Source organism: Oculina patagonica, chromosome 9 (genome assembly GCF_052425735.1).
Source record: "Oculina patagonica isolate OP01 chromosome 9, crgOcupat, whole genome shotgun sequence".
In the NCBI taxonomy this organism is placed as follows: domain Eukaryota; kingdom Metazoa; phylum Cnidaria; class Anthozoa; order Scleractinia; family Oculinidae; genus Oculina; species Oculina patagonica.
In genome coordinates this window covers 25,296,057-25,312,906 of record NC_135766.1, presented here as the reverse complement: position 1 = coordinate 25,312,906, position 16,850 = coordinate 25,296,057, and the positions used below count along the sequence as shown (strand labels likewise).

The 16,850-nt window shown below is 38.3% G+C and overlaps 2 protein-coding genes across 3 annotated transcripts; both read left to right on the top strand.

The window, feature by feature from the left end:
* The first annotated feature begins 735 nt into the window (after positions 1–735).
* Positions 736–3,160, top strand: LOC144665875 (octopamine receptor beta-1R-like). The gene has a single exon (XM_078527156.1). The coding sequence runs from the start codon at positions 821–823 to the stop codon at positions 1,769–1,771; it is 951 nt and encodes a 316-aa protein (XP_078383282.1). The 5' UTR covers positions 736–820; the 3' UTR covers positions 1,772–3,160.
* A 5,022-nt stretch (positions 3,161–8,182) lies between these two features.
* On the top strand, positions 8,183–16,431 carry LOC144665150 (roundabout homolog 2-like). 2 transcript variants are annotated; one of them, XM_078526321.1, is made up of 7 exons: positions 8,183–8,389; positions 10,016–10,330; positions 11,328–11,618; positions 12,125–12,442; positions 12,879–13,220; positions 14,164–14,416; positions 15,104–15,266. In XM_078526321.1, exons 1-7 carry the CDS (start codon positions 8,350–8,352, stop codon positions 15,129–15,131), a joined length of 1,587 nt encoding a protein of 528 aa, XP_078382447.1. In that variant the 5' UTR covers positions 8,183–8,349; the 3' UTR covers positions 15,132–15,266. The 2 variants fall into 2 exon arrangements, with proteins under 2 accessions (XP_078382447.1, XP_078382446.1); XM_078526320.1 differs by having other exon boundaries at positions 8,185–8,389; positions 14,164–14,322; positions 15,104–16,431.
* Positions 16,432–16,850: the final 419 nt, after the last annotated feature.

Below are 16,850 nucleotides of genomic sequence, written 5' to 3'. Positions count from 1 at the left end.
CAAATTGGAATTTACATCCTGGTTCAGTTCTCAGTTTTATTTGCAAACGGTGGGCGATTTGTTTTGATTAAAGACTTCCAGTGCTTCTAGCTTGTTAATTTTCTTGCAATTGCAATTAAAAGTATAATTATTTTTTCTCACAAGTTAATTATACGGAAATGTAGAAAAATTAACATCAAAATAAAAAAAACTTCCAAAAAAAGAAATATAAATCCTAACCGAAAATTTACAATTAAAACACAAGCTCAAAAAAGTTCTAAAATCACTAAGTAACCGCTGTATTGTTCGTTTGACAGGTCATCGGTGTTGAAAGGAATACAGCAAAACTAAAAAAATACACCTGTTTCTTAGATTCCTGATTGCCTGTAATCTTAAAAGGGTGCTTGTTTTCTTAAACTAACACTTCCGAATGGAAAAAAATAAATTTGAAAATCAAATCAATTAATTATAAAAAAGATACAAATTCATTATTCTTTAATGCTACTGGTGTAGAAATAAGCACACGCTGCTAGGCGATAAGACTAGAAGTTTGATTTAATCGCTTTAAACTACATAATAAAAGGAAAATATGATTGACGCAAAGGTCTCAATAACAATTATTTTTTGACAGATCGCCGGTGAAAGAAAGAATTAAAGTAAGCTTCACTAGACACAGCTGACGGTTTTGATTCCTGATTGGGCTCAATATTAAATAGGATGTTTGCTTTCTTAAACTAACAGTTTAGAATTGCAAACGATACATGTGAAAGATATACAAAGCAAATCCAATTTCATTGTTTTTCACTACTGACAAAAAAACAAATCTTCCAAATCGGTGAAGATGGAGGACAATTTTTACGATCCTTCTAGCAGCCCTTGGAAAGAAGCGAACTTTCATTCAAAGTACTTCTGGGCAGTATTTGTAGCTCTTACAGCGGTAGCCACTTTGCTGGCAAACGCTTTAGTGGTCCTTGCTGTATGGAAAGACCCAAACAGAAACTTACAGAGGGCGCCTTCCAATCTTCTCATCGCGAGCCAAGCCGTGGCTGATTTTTTCGTGGGTTTGGTGCAAGAACCACTTTGTGCTTGGTGGATCTTGACATTTTCATCTACAGCTGTTCACTCGATTGAAGCTGTAAGCTCGCTGTTTCTTGTTGCTTCACTTTTGCATGTGGTGGCTTTGTCGTATGATCGGTACATAGCCGTGGCGAGGCCGTTACAACACAATGCCACAGTGACAAAGAAACGAGTGTTTTTCTGGATTCTAATAATCTGGCTCTGCAGTAGTATATACATGTCGTATCGCACGGTGCTTAGAGAACTTAACTACTCGATCGTGCTTATAAATATCATATCTGGCGTCCACACCGTGCTGCCTTCAATTATCAGCGTTGTTTTCTACTTTCGTCTCTACCTTGTGGTGAGGAGGCATCGAAAGAGCGCCGCCATGAACAGCCTTGACGAGTCGGGACGAATGGTGATGAACGCGTACAGAAGAGAAAGAAACATGACTAAAGCGATGCTAGTGGCTTTGTGTTTATTTCTGTTCTGTCTCGCGCCTTGGTTTGTGTTTTATCAAGTCATTGGTGCATGCCCTACATGTGAAGATCACAAATCGTACGAAATGTACCTGTTTGCAATATTTTATTACATTTTCACCATGAAGTCTTTGCTCAATCCGTTCCTTTATGCTTGGCGGCTTTCAAAGTTCAAAGCAGCCTTCAAAAGCATGTTAAAAATTAGAATAAATGGTCAGAGAGTAGAAGTAATGAACTCGTCCATGGCAAGCTAAGAAGTATATATATACTTCACCACTATATTTCATAGGGGCGCCCACACTATATTCCTTTAAAATCGTGGTTGTCATAGTAACGTGTCACTGCTGACGCAAGCAAAGGTCACAATCAAAATGCAATAATGGGATGACCAAATATCTTGTACCTTATGGACGTATATCTTAAGTGAGCCCACACTATTAGTGGCTTTATCTGACGTCATCAAAATTCTAAAATTTAAACAGTTCATCCTAGAAAGCTATTATTTTCACATATATAAAAAGCATTTATCTCTATACAAATTTTGGTATTGATTCAGTGCTCGTTTGGAAATTAATAAAGCATCTATGATGTACTGGATGAACCCGTTCCTTAATTGTTACAAAAAACGGATATTTTAAACTTTAAAACATTATGATTATTAATTATGAAGTGGAAGCTTAAAAGCTATGAAGTGAAAGCGAATGGTATAGAATCCACTTCCTGTTCTGTTCAATTTTGTAGCCGTCATATTGTTGCCTTAAAGAAGGACACCAACTTTAATAGTATTAATAAGTTTTTAAAAAAGAAAGGTTTAAGTTTAGATTTAAGTGAAGTTAAATTTTCATTTTTTTGATGAAAACCCTTAATACACCTTTATCTAGGTTACCATAGTAACGTGTTACTGCTGAAGTAAGCACAAGCCTCTGTTGAATTGCAATGATGGGGCACCGAAGAACTTGTACCTTATGACTGTATAACTTAGGTGCGCCCACACTGTATACCTTTATCTTAGTTGCCATAGCAGCGCACGTGTTACGTTTAAACTGCTGACGTAAGCAAAGGTCCCAGTGATGGGGCAGCAGACCAGTATCTTGCACTTAATGGCCGCATAGTATCCCCAAACTATAAACGTACCTTTATGTAAGTCCACATAGTGAACGAACGTATTACTAAATTACGTAAGCAAATGTCTCTGTGAAAGTACAGTGAGTGGGCAACGCAATATCTTGTCGACTGTAATATACATACTCATTTGAATTTATCCAGTAATAATAATAGCATTTTTTAACACAACGGGAACAGCTTACAAAGATGATGAAATCTGTGTATAGAGTAATTTATGAAATAATTATAATGAACAGCGATCTTAATTTATAATTGAGATATCAACTAGAAAGAAAAGATAACGAATACACGTGTAATCAAAGTTAACGCGAAAAAGGCTCATTTTTGTTACAATGTTCATATACCCTGCTGTTAATACGCTTCTTTCTTGAAGAGATTCAACTGAATAATTCCTCAGAACGTATTCTCCACTGATTTACGATCACTCGAAAAAGCGATCTTGTGGTAGGATTGTTATATTTCAGTTGTACTTAACTTAGTTGAAATGAATTTTTGAATGCTATATATTATAGTTGTGAAAGCAAGTTATGATGTGTTTGTTTAAATTATGACATACCATAAAATTCCGGTTATAAGCCCTGGGCTTATAAAACTTCGTAAGAGGTTTTGGGTGGGCTTATAAGCGGAGGGGCTTATATCCGTGAGGGCTTATAAGCGGAATGAAAAAAAAAAACGTTTTGAAAAGAGCCACGGAAGTGTTGATCGAAATAATGCCACGAGCAGAGGGCGCACAAGGATTGTAACAGTTGACTCGCGTTGGCTGCACATTCTGTTCTCTGTGGCATTATACTGTACTGACGAGGACTAAAGAGTCCTAAACAGCTGTCTACAGTTATGCATCTTTGACTCTTGGATTGGTCTCTATCATGTCTCTGCCGCATTAAGTTTTCTACGCAGTCCGATCAGTCTTGCAGTTTCACGCTTCACATTTTGAATGTGCACGCGTGTACTGTAAATCTTTTCTTTGAAATTTACCGAAACCTGCTTTCGATGTACCATAATAATAACTAAACGTACTATGAGCTGTGATAACTAGCGCACGCACATTAAGGGGGGAGAAACTTAACTACATAATGGTTACTATGGATGGCTTTTTATCGTCATATCTTGGGTATCCTTAGTATCCGGGATTTAGTTTTTTCCATGTTTGTTCTATTTAATAGAGGTTGCCTTTATTTTATCTTCGGTAGTCATTACCATATTTGGTTAGTCACGTGACTAGAACACAAAAACCCTAAAAACTCACACAGCTTACATTTTTCTCGGCACCACGGGTAGAGCGCATTTAGAAGAAAAATCTGTAGCATGGATTTGTTGAAATTTACATTATTTTTTTAAGTTATGACGTCGGTAACGCGAAATTTAACAAATCCGTGCTACAGATTTTGCTTCTAAATGCACTCTACCCGGGGAGTTGATTTCAACGAAGAAAAATGTAAGCAGTGTGAGTTTTTAGGGTTTTTGTGTTCTGGTCACGTGACTAACCAAATATGGTTATTTCTACCGAAAATGAAGGCCATCTCCAATAGGACAAACAAGACCAAAAGCTAAACCCAGGGTACTAACAGGATACTAACCAGGATACTTACTAAACCCAAGGTTAGAATCCATCCATCTGGTTAACTGTCTCCCCCTAAAAAATTGGCGGCTTTTTCTTTATGCGCCAGAGAGGTAAATCGTCATTTTCCAGTAAATGATTATGGTGACCTATTATATTTTCTTTTGGTTTGAACTGAGCAATAACTTTCTTTTTATAAAATAAATAAAGACCGATTTCCAGTTTCGAATAAGAAACAATCGTCGGAAACGTGAAATTAGCAAGCAATCGTGAATATAATCTGATGACATTATCAGCAACCCCCGGGGGGGGGGGGGAACTCAAAAACGTTTTGTACGAGGAGGCTCCGCCCCGAGGTCCAACCCCTTACCCTTTTATATACCATTTTGACAGAAAAAAGCGCCCCTTTCGTATACCTTTTTTTGAAAAAAAAGTACCCCTTTCATATACCTACACGACACAAAATATACTTAAAACAGGACGTTTCTTGACATTTTCTTATGTAGCGCTTAATAAATTAAGACGATACAGCCAAAAGTTGCGTCTGTTCAAAATAATTAATTTAAAGGACTTTTTAAATATCTTAATGACAAATTTCCCTACCCTTTCATATACCTAAACTTGTGAAATCCCTGTCCTTTTATATACCTGAAGCCTGAAAAAGGTACCCCTTTCAGGCGGAGCCTCCCCGTATAGGCCATTATATGAAGTACCTCCCCCCCCCCCGGGGGGCAGCAATCTCAGAGACATCAAGAAAACACAAGTGCAGAGCAAGGTTAGCTACTTTTGTTTAAATCCTCTACTACAAGTTGAATTTAGTTCGATTTTTGACCCATTCTCATTCATTCTCTTAAATGGCTCAGAACGTAAAACAACAGGGGCGGATCCAGGATTTTTCAAAGGGGGGTGGCTGTTTACCAATATTTTTGTTTTCTAAATTGTTTAAGCCCCAATTTGTTTATGGGGGGGGGGGGTTCAGGCTTTTAGGCAGTTTTTTGAAAATGGGAGCGCAAATTATTTTGGGTCTGAGGACCATATTTCATGGAGCCATAGGCTCCATCCCCCTAGGGGAGTCTGGGGGCATGCTCCCCGCAGAAAATTTTGAAAAGTTGAAGCCTCTTAGACGTGATTTCCGCGATTCTGAGCAGCTTTATACAGCTGTCAATTAAGTTATTAAAACACTGTTTTTCCTTGATAATTTGGCAAAATATTCTTTCCTCAACTTACCTTGAGTTATATTTCGGAGAAAAAGTATAGTTTTCAGTTATGAAATGAACAGTGATTGAAATTTGACAGGCCACGAACTTACAGGAAAGAACAGATATGCGTTGTTTTGCTCACCCACGTGCGTAGAAATTTTTAGCTCTTGGCAAAGTGGCCTTGGGACAACTTTGGCGACTTTGCTTGCTTGTGAAATCGCTTCGATGCGAAAAAACGGTAAGAAAACTCGCTAAAAAAAGACGTAAATAAAGACGAAAATCATTCTAGCAAGGCTAAAACAATTCTTGAAAGCTAAAAGGAATCTATTTTTTCAAAATTATACACACATGTTTTGTTACATTAAGCCAGAAGTTCGAAAAACAGGCTGTCGAAAATCTCCTATTATGGAAAAATGGCCGTCCTTAACTTTGAACGGCCGCCTGACTATGAGAGGTGGATGGACATTGTCCTTATTTTCTTATTCTTATTTTCATTTTTCTGGTGGATCAAGGGGGGTGGCTAGCCACCCAATCCACCCCCCCCCTGGATCCGCCCCTGAACAATATTGTCACGGATCACAAACAACGTCTGGGCCGCCTGTTTGAAGGAGGCTCGATGTAGTTTTTTTAGCCGAAGGGTGGTTGTTTTGAAAATTAAAATTATCTAGGAAGCCAATGTTCGATTTTTGCCAAAATACACCATAATGATCAAATATGACCAAATTTTAATTTTGTACTCGTCACTTTGTCACAAAGGTTACCATAGCAACCATTGACGTTTTCTTTTGTTCTCAAACAAGCTTGGTTTTCTCGAAATCTAGACTGACACTTGGTATTCATTTTTTGATATGTTCAAGTACAGTAGATTTACTACCTGTGCTCAAAATTTTAGGAAAGTCTGTAAGAGCGTTTTAGAGTAAATCAAGAATGAAGTTTTTGGTATTTTCTTATAATTTCTTACAATCGGCAGTCGATATATTTTAACAAATTAAAGCAAAAAGTCTTTCGCTTTTAGTTAATGGTCTTTGATGGTGTAAGTATTTATATTTCAGTGAGAGAAACTGTGCTCAAATAATACGAAACAATTTTAAGGCGCCTATTTTATATTAAAACGTTGTTTTTCTGAAAATTTCATTCTTGATTTACTTGAAAACGCTCTTACAGATTTTTCTAAAATTTCGTCAACAGTTAGTCAATCTACTAAACTTTAACATTACAAAAAATAAACACCAAGTGTCAGTCTAGATTTCGTTGTGACTAAGTGACGGGTAAAAAATTAAAATTTGGTCACATTTGATCATTATGGTGTATTTTGGCAAAAATCGAACATTGGCTTCCTAGGTAATTTTAATTTTCAAAACAACCACCCATAGTCTAAAATAACTACATCGAGCCTCCTTAAAGTCCGTTCGACTGAGTCCGCCATCACGGTTGGTCTCAAAATCCACGATGGTCAAAAAATCGTCATGTAAAGCACATATAAGTGTCTTGGCCCAAAATCACTCTGTAATTAGCTAATTCTTTCAGCTTCTTGTTCTTCAAATTTGGAGGAAAACGGAGGTAAGGCAAACTTTCTAGAAATTTCCGCGCTACCGGTCGATCGATATGAACCGGTAAATTACAGTGCGCGACAGACTTTAAATGTCATCAATCTCCATTTACATTTAGTAGAGGTATTTTTATTCAGTATTTTTACTGGCCCCTGTAGAAAAAAACGCAAGCTACGAGCCATGCGGCCCACACACTGCCGGCGCTTATCCCAGTTTCCGTAGCATTAAGCAGCTAGGAATATTTCTACTCCCCCCTGAATGGGATGCTAGTACATCGCAGGGTCCCCCCAGCATGATTATGTCTCCAGCACACATTTATACACCTGGGTGGAGAGAGGCACTATGAGAGTAAATTGTCTTGCCCAAGAACACAACACAATGACCCCGGCCGGGGCTCGAACTCGAACCGCTCGATCCGGAGTCCGGCGCACTAACCATTAGGCCACCGTGCCACCGCGCCTCCCATAATCTCTGTAGGGTGTTGGCTCAATACAAACGCCTATGGCGTAAGACAATAACTACACTTTCAATATTAAAGCCTGTTACGTTTAAACAAAGAATGATCTTGTCTCAACTTATGACACTGAATGTAATATAATCTTGCACCAGTTCAAACTGCAAGGAGGATGTCACAGCACTGGCAATTTTGTGATTAGGCACCTTTGAAGCGACCGCAAACTACAACCAAGCTGTTTTGGCTCGTTCGGATTGTCAAAGCGTTTTGCTTGATCTGCGTACTTTGTCAATTATTGTCGCATTTTCTATATGACCGAAAAACAGTCCAAAAACTCACATGACATTCACTAAAAATATTCATGTTTTTCTACGGGAAGTTACAGTTCTCTTTTTGCCATATCCGCTCTTAACTACAAAGTTTGAAAACGTTTTCCGGTCAAAGTTTCTTAACGGAAGTCGATTAAGTCATGCCTAAAATGAGAATAAAATTGATTTTGCTATATTTATTCGTCTTTCAGGCAACAACATCGCCATCTAATTCACAAAATGTGAGAAAACCTTTTTAGTCCATTGCTAAATTCTTCTCAATATTGTCTTGTTTTTAGAACTCATGCTGAGTTTTGAAGCAATTATAGGTTTGGAATATTTGCTTCCCCCCTGCATGATTTTAACGAAAGGAAACGAAATTATACAAAAAAACATAACTCAGACAGGATACAGCTGGTTGTTATTAATCACAATATGTCATCCTGCCATTTAGGTGGATTTAACCGCGCAGTCGTGATAAGCAATGCATTTAAGACTTCTGAATTTACAGAGGACCACCGTCACGTCTTAATGTGGCGTTAAGTCTTTACTCAAAGCGTTGCTCCGCAGTGTATTCATTTCGCTGTGTGCCGAAGCTTAAACCCAAGCGGCAAGTTTTGCGTTAAAGTGTACGCATTATGAACATAAAGGTACTTTCCCTCCGATTGATTCTTTTAGGTAAGTGTCGAATTCAATTCATTGTGCAATACTAAATGTAAGTTAAGTTAAAGAATTTTTCGCATCAATAGATAATATCTCATGGCAAAATTTTTAGTCAAACATAAAACAGTTTGCGATCATTTAAGCCCATACTCAATTTATACATTATTTAATGTGAATTTGGCCTTTAAATTTAAAACGCTAAAAATAAAACGCTATAGCCTGAATATATGAGTATCATAAAGGAACATAAGCTTAAACGTTAATTCAAATTTGTACTGGCCACAACATAGAATATTACTACAAGATAAGCTGAAAAAACGAAATGTTATTTTTCACAACGTGAGCGATTTTGTTCTTATATGTAGATCTGTTTTCGATTCGTTTTATTATCCAACCACTGGTGTCAGTATGGAGTATGTCAGTTTACACGAAAACATACATAAACCGGTAGAACGTTGCAAACCATTGTAGCTGCATAACAGCTCATAAATTCAAGTAACAATCTCAGGATAAATGCGGAAAAATACCTTTTTTGCTTACATTTTGGTGAAAGGAAAAGATATAAAGAGAAACGAGGATTCGAAGTTTTGAGTGCAGCTGTCTGCGTTTAGATCGTTAAGTGCTGGCAAAATTTGCATGCTACCGTGACACTGATGACGTCATAGGCGGAAAACCTGCTGGAGAAAATTTTCCTTTGGAGCTGGGATACAACGCTTGAGAAAAAAATCACCTTTTTAAAATATAAGAAAAGAACTTTTGGGTGTATATTTTTATTGAAATGAATGAAACATTGAGAGCTAAAGTGATGTGAAATATTATATTAAAGCTGTTGAGTTTGCGGGAGGAATTAATTAATCCATGCAGGCATATATTGGACTGAAAGGTAATCGACACGAACAGAACATTAGGTGGTTTCCAAGGAAAATCAAATATCAAAATTAAGAAGAAGAAAAAAACCCACTCAAAATGGTTGATCTATGCAATGTTTTAAGGTTTTATAATGTGCACTCCTACTCTCTTGTACTACAATATTTTACAGCTTTTAGATAGAATACAGTAATTGCAGTGTGTTTTTAAACATATATCAATTATATTAGTGTGACGGTACCGCAAAATACTAAGAGATTGATGTCAAATTCCACTTTATAACTCCAACAAGACAAAGCCAGCTTGTTGTTGCATAAAACACCGTGGCGGATATATTTAGGAAGATAAAAGAAATATCGAAAGAACGGCCTTTCCATAAAATGATATATGAGTCATTCATTTTTTAAGAAAAACTTGCAGTAGGTCCTAGATATCATTCATAAAAAAGCAGTTTCCCTTGTTCTGAATGAGCAATTACCACAGTGTGTAGAAAGCGACAAGAAAATTTATGAGTCTGGCCGGTGCCACACATTCGCTTCGCAAATTGACTGTCGGCAATCGTGCATCTTATAAGCATGCGCAAGAATTGAACAATATCCGAAGCTCTCCCTTAAATTATCACAAACAGGAAAAACACTTTGTTTAATGTGTTTCCTGTTCCGACCTGTTAAACTTTCCTTTCTTGTTTTATCAGTTATGTTTGGTAGTTTTTCAAAATGAATTTTTCGAATCTATTTTAATTATTATCTTATCTTTTGTTTAATACACTTATAGTGCTATTCAGCTTGCATTTCGCGGCCGGCACATCTAAATGCAGCATCACTCCTGGAGACAAGAATCTCACAAAACATCCCTTGAGAGTGACTGTAGTACTGAACTGTACATTTAATCAGCGTTCTGTTGACACCGTCATCTGGACAAGAAATAACGAGATTATTGACGATAAGAACATTCTGGAGGATTCAACCGGAAACAAGAAATGGTCAGCTGTGGTTCTTTATACAAACTCGACTTCAGTTCAAGATGTCGGTAAATTTACATGCAAAGGAAAACGTGGTCAGGATGTGGTATCTTGTTCAGTTCATCCAAGTAAGAAGCTTTTATTTGTTCTTTAATTTTTAAAAACGGTAAAACAAAAAAAAATAATAATACAGAACAATACCTGACTCCAATACTTCCTTTCTAGTTTGTTTGTTATTTGTTATTTTCCATATTGCCTAGAGCTGGGGTCAATATAGCACAAATTAAAATGCTTTTTTGACAAAAGATATGCGTACGTGGCGTTTGTCAAGCAAAAATAGTTTTCAATTCTGCAATATTAGACATATTAAGGGGCGGATCGAGGAAGTTTAGAGACAGGGGGTATATCCTGCGCGGCGGGAACGTGGCCACACCCCCTCCTCCTCTGGAGAGAATTGACCTTCCAGGTTCTCAGAAAGGCTATTTTGTGAGAAGCTGGCTTTGAATGAGATACCTTCTTCATAAAAAATGTAAAATGCTTTAGTGCCGCTGCTATTCTTCTTGTTTTGATTAATTTTATCAATTCTTTTCAGTTTTTCGTGTTGGTCAGTTTTCTGCTAGTGCAGCTAATCGCTTATTTTGATATTGAGCGGCATAAAAATGTCAAAAATATGTCAATCAATATAAATCAATCATAGTTTGTCAAGTTCCTCTGATAGAACCTCCAGCGAGAAGCAGTCTATTCACAGTCTCTCTGTGTTCTCAAAGTTGACGAGCAGAAAGAACCGCGAGAGAGCTGGGAGTGAGCCCGCGACCACAGAGCGCGCAGGGAAAAGATAGAGACTGCATGTGAACAGTCTATCATGAAGAGGAAAAAGGGAGCGGTGAAAAATGGCCCCGCCCAGGATGGACTCTTGCCCCACGAAAGTCGAAGGCGGTCAATTCAGTCTGCTACACAGTGCATGCTCAACAAAACTTTTCTTACGATTCAAAATATTTGTTTGTTTGTTAACTGTATATCAGATTATTGTTTCACTGGCAATAAATAAGGTGACCGCAGGGTCCATATCTGGTACTGGAACTTAACTTTTTTTTTAAACATTTTTTATGTCTCTGCATTTTACAGCTAAACCAAAGTTGAAAAAGTTGCCGTCCGTCAAAATATTTGACAAGGGGGACATTCCTGAGCTGGGGTGCAAGGGAAGTGGATGGCCTGCACCACGTGTATCATGGTGGAGAAATGGTGCCAGGATACGTAATGGAGACTACTCACACTCGTACATGATAACAGATAACCCTGGTAACTTGATATCCATGAAAATACTAAATGTTGTTGAATACCATCAAGGTACCTATACCTGCCGTGCTGAAAACCTTTTTGGGACATCTGAGGAGAACGTTTTTATTATGGTGAAAAGTGAGTAAATGTCATAACGTTTATTGCGAAATGTAAGCAGTTTTCTAGCCTCTCTTCCTTCTCCATTTCAATGTTGTCAATGTTGACGTTTTATGTAAACAAAGCCTGGTGAATTGCAAACCCCATAAAACAACATTAAGCAGGGGGCGAAGGGATAACATATTTTTAACCAGCTTGCAAGTCAAGACTTTCGCGAAAAATCTGTGAAATGCGTTTGTCTCAACTGGTTTCGTCCGTGATTGTAGCTAACAATGCAACTTAACATAACTTTTATTTGGTAAACGTATGTTTTAAGTATATTCAATCATAAATTATTATTAAAGAAGTCACTGTTTCTGAACATCAATTGTTTGTCGTATAACATAACATAACATAACATTTGAGCTTTATTTGCATGACCAAGGTTGAAATTGTATAAGACCAGTCTCTGTTGCTATAGTCTCAGCAAAATCCCCAAAATATTTATTTGGTTTTGTAGCTCAAATATTACTTTTATTTTCTAATAGGAGAAGATATGATAAAGTACACTTATCTTGAACAGCAAGGCGTTGTAGCCATCGAGGGTAGAAACACAACCTTGGAATGTGATTGCTTCGTAAAGGAATGCAGTGAAGAGACGGCCACGACTTTCTGGAAAAACAATGGGTCAAATGTGAACGCATCGGAAAAGTTCATATTGTCCAGAGAGGTTTACAACGACGGTGCGATGATTGTGCTGACAATACTCAACGTTTCACTAACAGATCAAGGAGTATACCACTGTGGGATATACACTTCCAAAGGATTTACAGAGAGTCCGAGACAACTGCATATCCTGACCAATGGTTTGTTAGTTGTGATTGTGCATGATAAGAATTAAGTGATACGGTTTTTTTACCCTTAAGTGCAGACGAAGAAAAAGAGTAACGCGTTGTAAGGTCTAAGGCGTCGTAAGGTCAAATATGGGTTTTTCACGTTTTTAGCCTTGAGTATCAACTTAAATCTTCCTACATCTCTCGTACACCTCACCTTCGACTGCGTCTACGAGAGATCTGGGAACGTAATCATATCAACTTGCTAGTGGAGGAAAATGGGATAGGACAGTCGGATGGAACCTGGAAAAGCAGGGACGGTCGGGACGGGTGGTCTACGCCGGGGAGACGGGAGAACTGAGGGAGGGAAGCGCGATGACCGAGATAACGGAAACGGAGAAAAGCGGTACAGCAACCTCGATATTTGAAACAGCTTACTTTATCTGTAGCTTTTTTAATTTCTTTCCAGAAACCGCTCCTCATATCTCACCAGCTTCAAATGACGCATCTGCAGTGCTCTGGTCTCCAGCCTGGTTGAAGTGTGAAGCAATCTATCCAGCTATTCTGACAGCTCCAGAGACATTTTGGGTTTTCAACAAAACCAGAATCCCAAAAGAGTCACAGCACTACCAATCAAAGGAATATGGACCAACACTGGAACCGAACTCGACAACTAAGTTCATATCTTTTCAGTTGCACATCTCCAATGTAAGCGCTCAAGATGTTGGTTGGTATACCTGTGGTGTGGATTTTAAGATTGATGTTGTCACAGCAAATATTTTCTTGAGTATCAAAGAAGAGACCCCTGAAGGTAAGCTTGCATTATTAGTGGTAATTTATTTCTTGTTCAAATACAGTAGAACCCCGGTAACTCGAACTCGGATAACTCGAACAACCCCGCTAACTCGAACTAACTGCCATTTCCCTTGGATTTGACCCCCACTTTTCAGTCATTTTTACTCGGTTAACTCGAACTCGGATAACTCGAAAACCCCGCTAACTCGAACTAAATTTCGTTTCCCTTGAACAAAATTTGGGTCAAATTTACCCCGATAACTCGAATTCCGGTTCTTGCAACTTGACACGGTTGCTCATTGATTAGAGCAACGAACAGATCACGTATTTTACAACCATTTTCCACTCTTATCATAAGAATGTATGGTCTTGTTAGAGTTTCTGACAAGTTAAGTTCAATTTGCACTGTACCGTATACTGAAGTGCTGAAAAAACCAGTTAACTATCAATTATTAACTTGGCAAATTAAATATGCAATCGACCCCGATAACTCGAAACCCCGGTAACTCGAACTGTTTTACGTTTCCCTTCAGAGTTCGAGTTACCGGGGTTCTACTGTAGATTTTATCTGAATTGATTATGGTTTTTAAAGTTGTTTGTATTGCTACAAACCCTTCTATTGTATTTACATAATCCCCAAATTTTACTTATTTAACCAAGTTAATCTGTGAACGTTTTAATGTGACAAAAAAGTCTGTTCTTTCCATGACAACCAAATTTTGCCGTCTACCTTCTATGTTGCATTTTTTGAATCCAAGATGGCGGTCAAAATTTTTGACGCCATTTCACGTTAGGTGACGTCATAACTGGCAGTTACAATTAACGATTGTTGGATCTCCGACACACCAAGCTTCATTGTCACTGCAAACACCTCTACCTCTGGCGCCATGACCAAGAAAAGCTTGGTCCGAATATGATTGTGTTCAACTGTTTTTATTTTCTTGTTGTACATTTTGCAGACGAACTGGATGATGGGAACACTGGTGCTGATTCTAAGGACAGTCCGCTGGTCGCTATTACCTCGATCACTGCAGGCGGCATTATCATGGGTTTTGTAGCAGCCTTTGTCGCTTTTAGATTGTGCAGAAACAAGCGGAACACCGAAGAACCGTTCTTTGGTGAGATTGCATTTCTTTCGACTGTAACACAATCCAATGGGTATCTCAGTGTAACGCAATCCAACAGATATCTCACTGTAACGAAATTGAACAGGTATCCGCTACAACGCAATCCAGTAGTAATTTTAAAATATAATAGGAAAACGACTTTTGCAGTTAGCTTTGTAGTTTGGAAGGGGCAGTTTATTAAAGTATTCAGCAAGGGAATACTGCACTCTTTGCTTTTAAGTAAATAAATGGAGATTACAGCTATAAACACACGAAATACGTCGATAACTGAGTCGTTAGAAACTAACTTGAACTGGAGGTGCAACATGGATGATACTCAAACTTTTTATACGTGAGGCTGCGCCCCGAGGTCCCGACCCTTACCCTTTTATATACCCTTTCGTATACCTTCGATATAAAATGGTACCCCTTTCACAGACCTATAGACGGGTATGGCTTCTCTTTCTTTATTTTCAACTTGAATACCCCTTAAAACAATTAGATTAATCGACAATTCGCTGGGTTTGTTAGAGATATTTTGCAAAGCATTTTTCAATACCTAAATGACAGTTTTCCCAATACCCTTTTCATTACTTTTACTTGTGAAATACCTACACTTTCATAGACCTATAGTCTAAAAAAGTTACACCTTTCGGGGAGGTGGGAGCCTCCCCGTTTAGTCCACTATAGAGAGTAGCCCCACCCCCCTGGTGTACGTACCAACTTTATGTTATGTTTAGTGGCTATTAAGCAGAGAGTTATTGTTTTTGTTGTTGTTTCTTCCACAAACTAGAAACTCCAGTGAACGGACGCCAGTTTAGATATGATGTTTTTGTGACCTTTAGCAGCCAGGATCTGAACTGGGTCAACAAAGAACTCTTACCTCTCTTGGAAAAGCATAAGCTAAATTACTGCATTCACGATAGAGACTTTGAGATTGGGAAGCCTGTGGTCGACAACATGGCAGAAAGCGTGTACACAAGTCGCAAAGTCCTGGCTGTCATGTCACACAACTACATGTCAAGCAAGTTTTGCCGGGGGGAACTGGAGATGGCTTTGTACCGCAGCACAGAGATGGGTGACTCGTCGGTTATTGTGATGCGAATCGACGGAGTTGATCGGAGCAAGCTGCCTAAAGCTCTGCGCAACAGAACCTTCCTGGATCATTATGACTTCACTGAGCGTAAAACCTGGGAAGAAAGGTTGATAAAACATCTCAAGCCTCCACAGCCTGACAAAAGCGCAGAGAAAAAGAGTTCAGAAAAGACTTATTCATTGTTAAAAGACGCTGAAGCATGAGCCAGGACTTTGCTATAAGAATCGGTCGCTAAAGACTGCAATCCATTGATGACACTTTTGTAAAAATTAAATATAATTAATTTTGATCTAAGGCAATAGAATAAAAATAACTGTTCGTCGTTCGTTATATTATATTATAGGGAGTTTTAGCAAACCACGACGGCAACGTGAACGAGAACGTCACCAAACAAAAGGTTTAATTAGCAAAATAATAACTCTGCACGTGCGTTTTCAATCCTGGTACATTTCTTGGCCGTTCTTTGCGAAACAACCACGTGAAATGACCAAGTATTGCGTATATTGGAGAACGTGAACAATGACAGCTAAATTTCCGTATTTCTATTTGGGGATGGACGCTTTCTTTACACATTCAGCTTGGACTTGTTCCTAAACCAATAGACACACTGAATAACTCTGGATAATCGCGAGATTCTCGAGTAAAATACAAATTCATTTTGCACCAGGCGTTGTTCTCGGCGTCGCCGTCGTCATTGCTAAAGCTCCCTATTGTGACGAGTTGCAAGATTGACGTACGTTCCACAAGAACCATTGTAAAGTATAAAAACAGTAAAAAGGCTTTTAGCATTGAACTTAAATCGTTACTTGAATAAGTTCTTTCTTAATTTTAGCACAATATATACAGAAATATTGTTCATAGTATGCAGACCATAGATTAAACGTTCTTGAATGCTGTGTTAAACCGGCAATGAACTGACCATGACTGGTATCTTGGCACCTTTCTGCTGGGTATCTTTGTTTCGACTTTGTTGCTTATTTTGTAAATAAAACCGCCTGTCCGCCTTATTTCTTTTAATAAAGATGTTTCCAGTAATGTGGTTGACTGTTTTTACGCACAAATATTTTGTCCTTTTGTCATTCCCCGTAAATATATGTCTGTGACTGCCTAATATCTGTACGCTACAAGCCGTGATTTGATTGAGATCCAAGTAGGCATCTGTATGGACAAGTTCAGATTCATAGCAATTTCCAATGAGAAATTCTGGTCAGCGAAATGAACCAAAAGTAGCTAAAAGTGTTGACGGGAATCGACCGAACGAGTGAGTTTGACAACAATGCTGTAACTCGTTGATTGCCTTCGCAATTCACGAATAACGAGCGACGAACTTGAAAATGAAATGGACCATCTGTAAACAAGTATTGTTCATCTGCAATGCGTGCAAACAGCTACAGATACACAGCCTACTGAACTCCACTGAGATTTGCCATTTCTTTTCATGTAA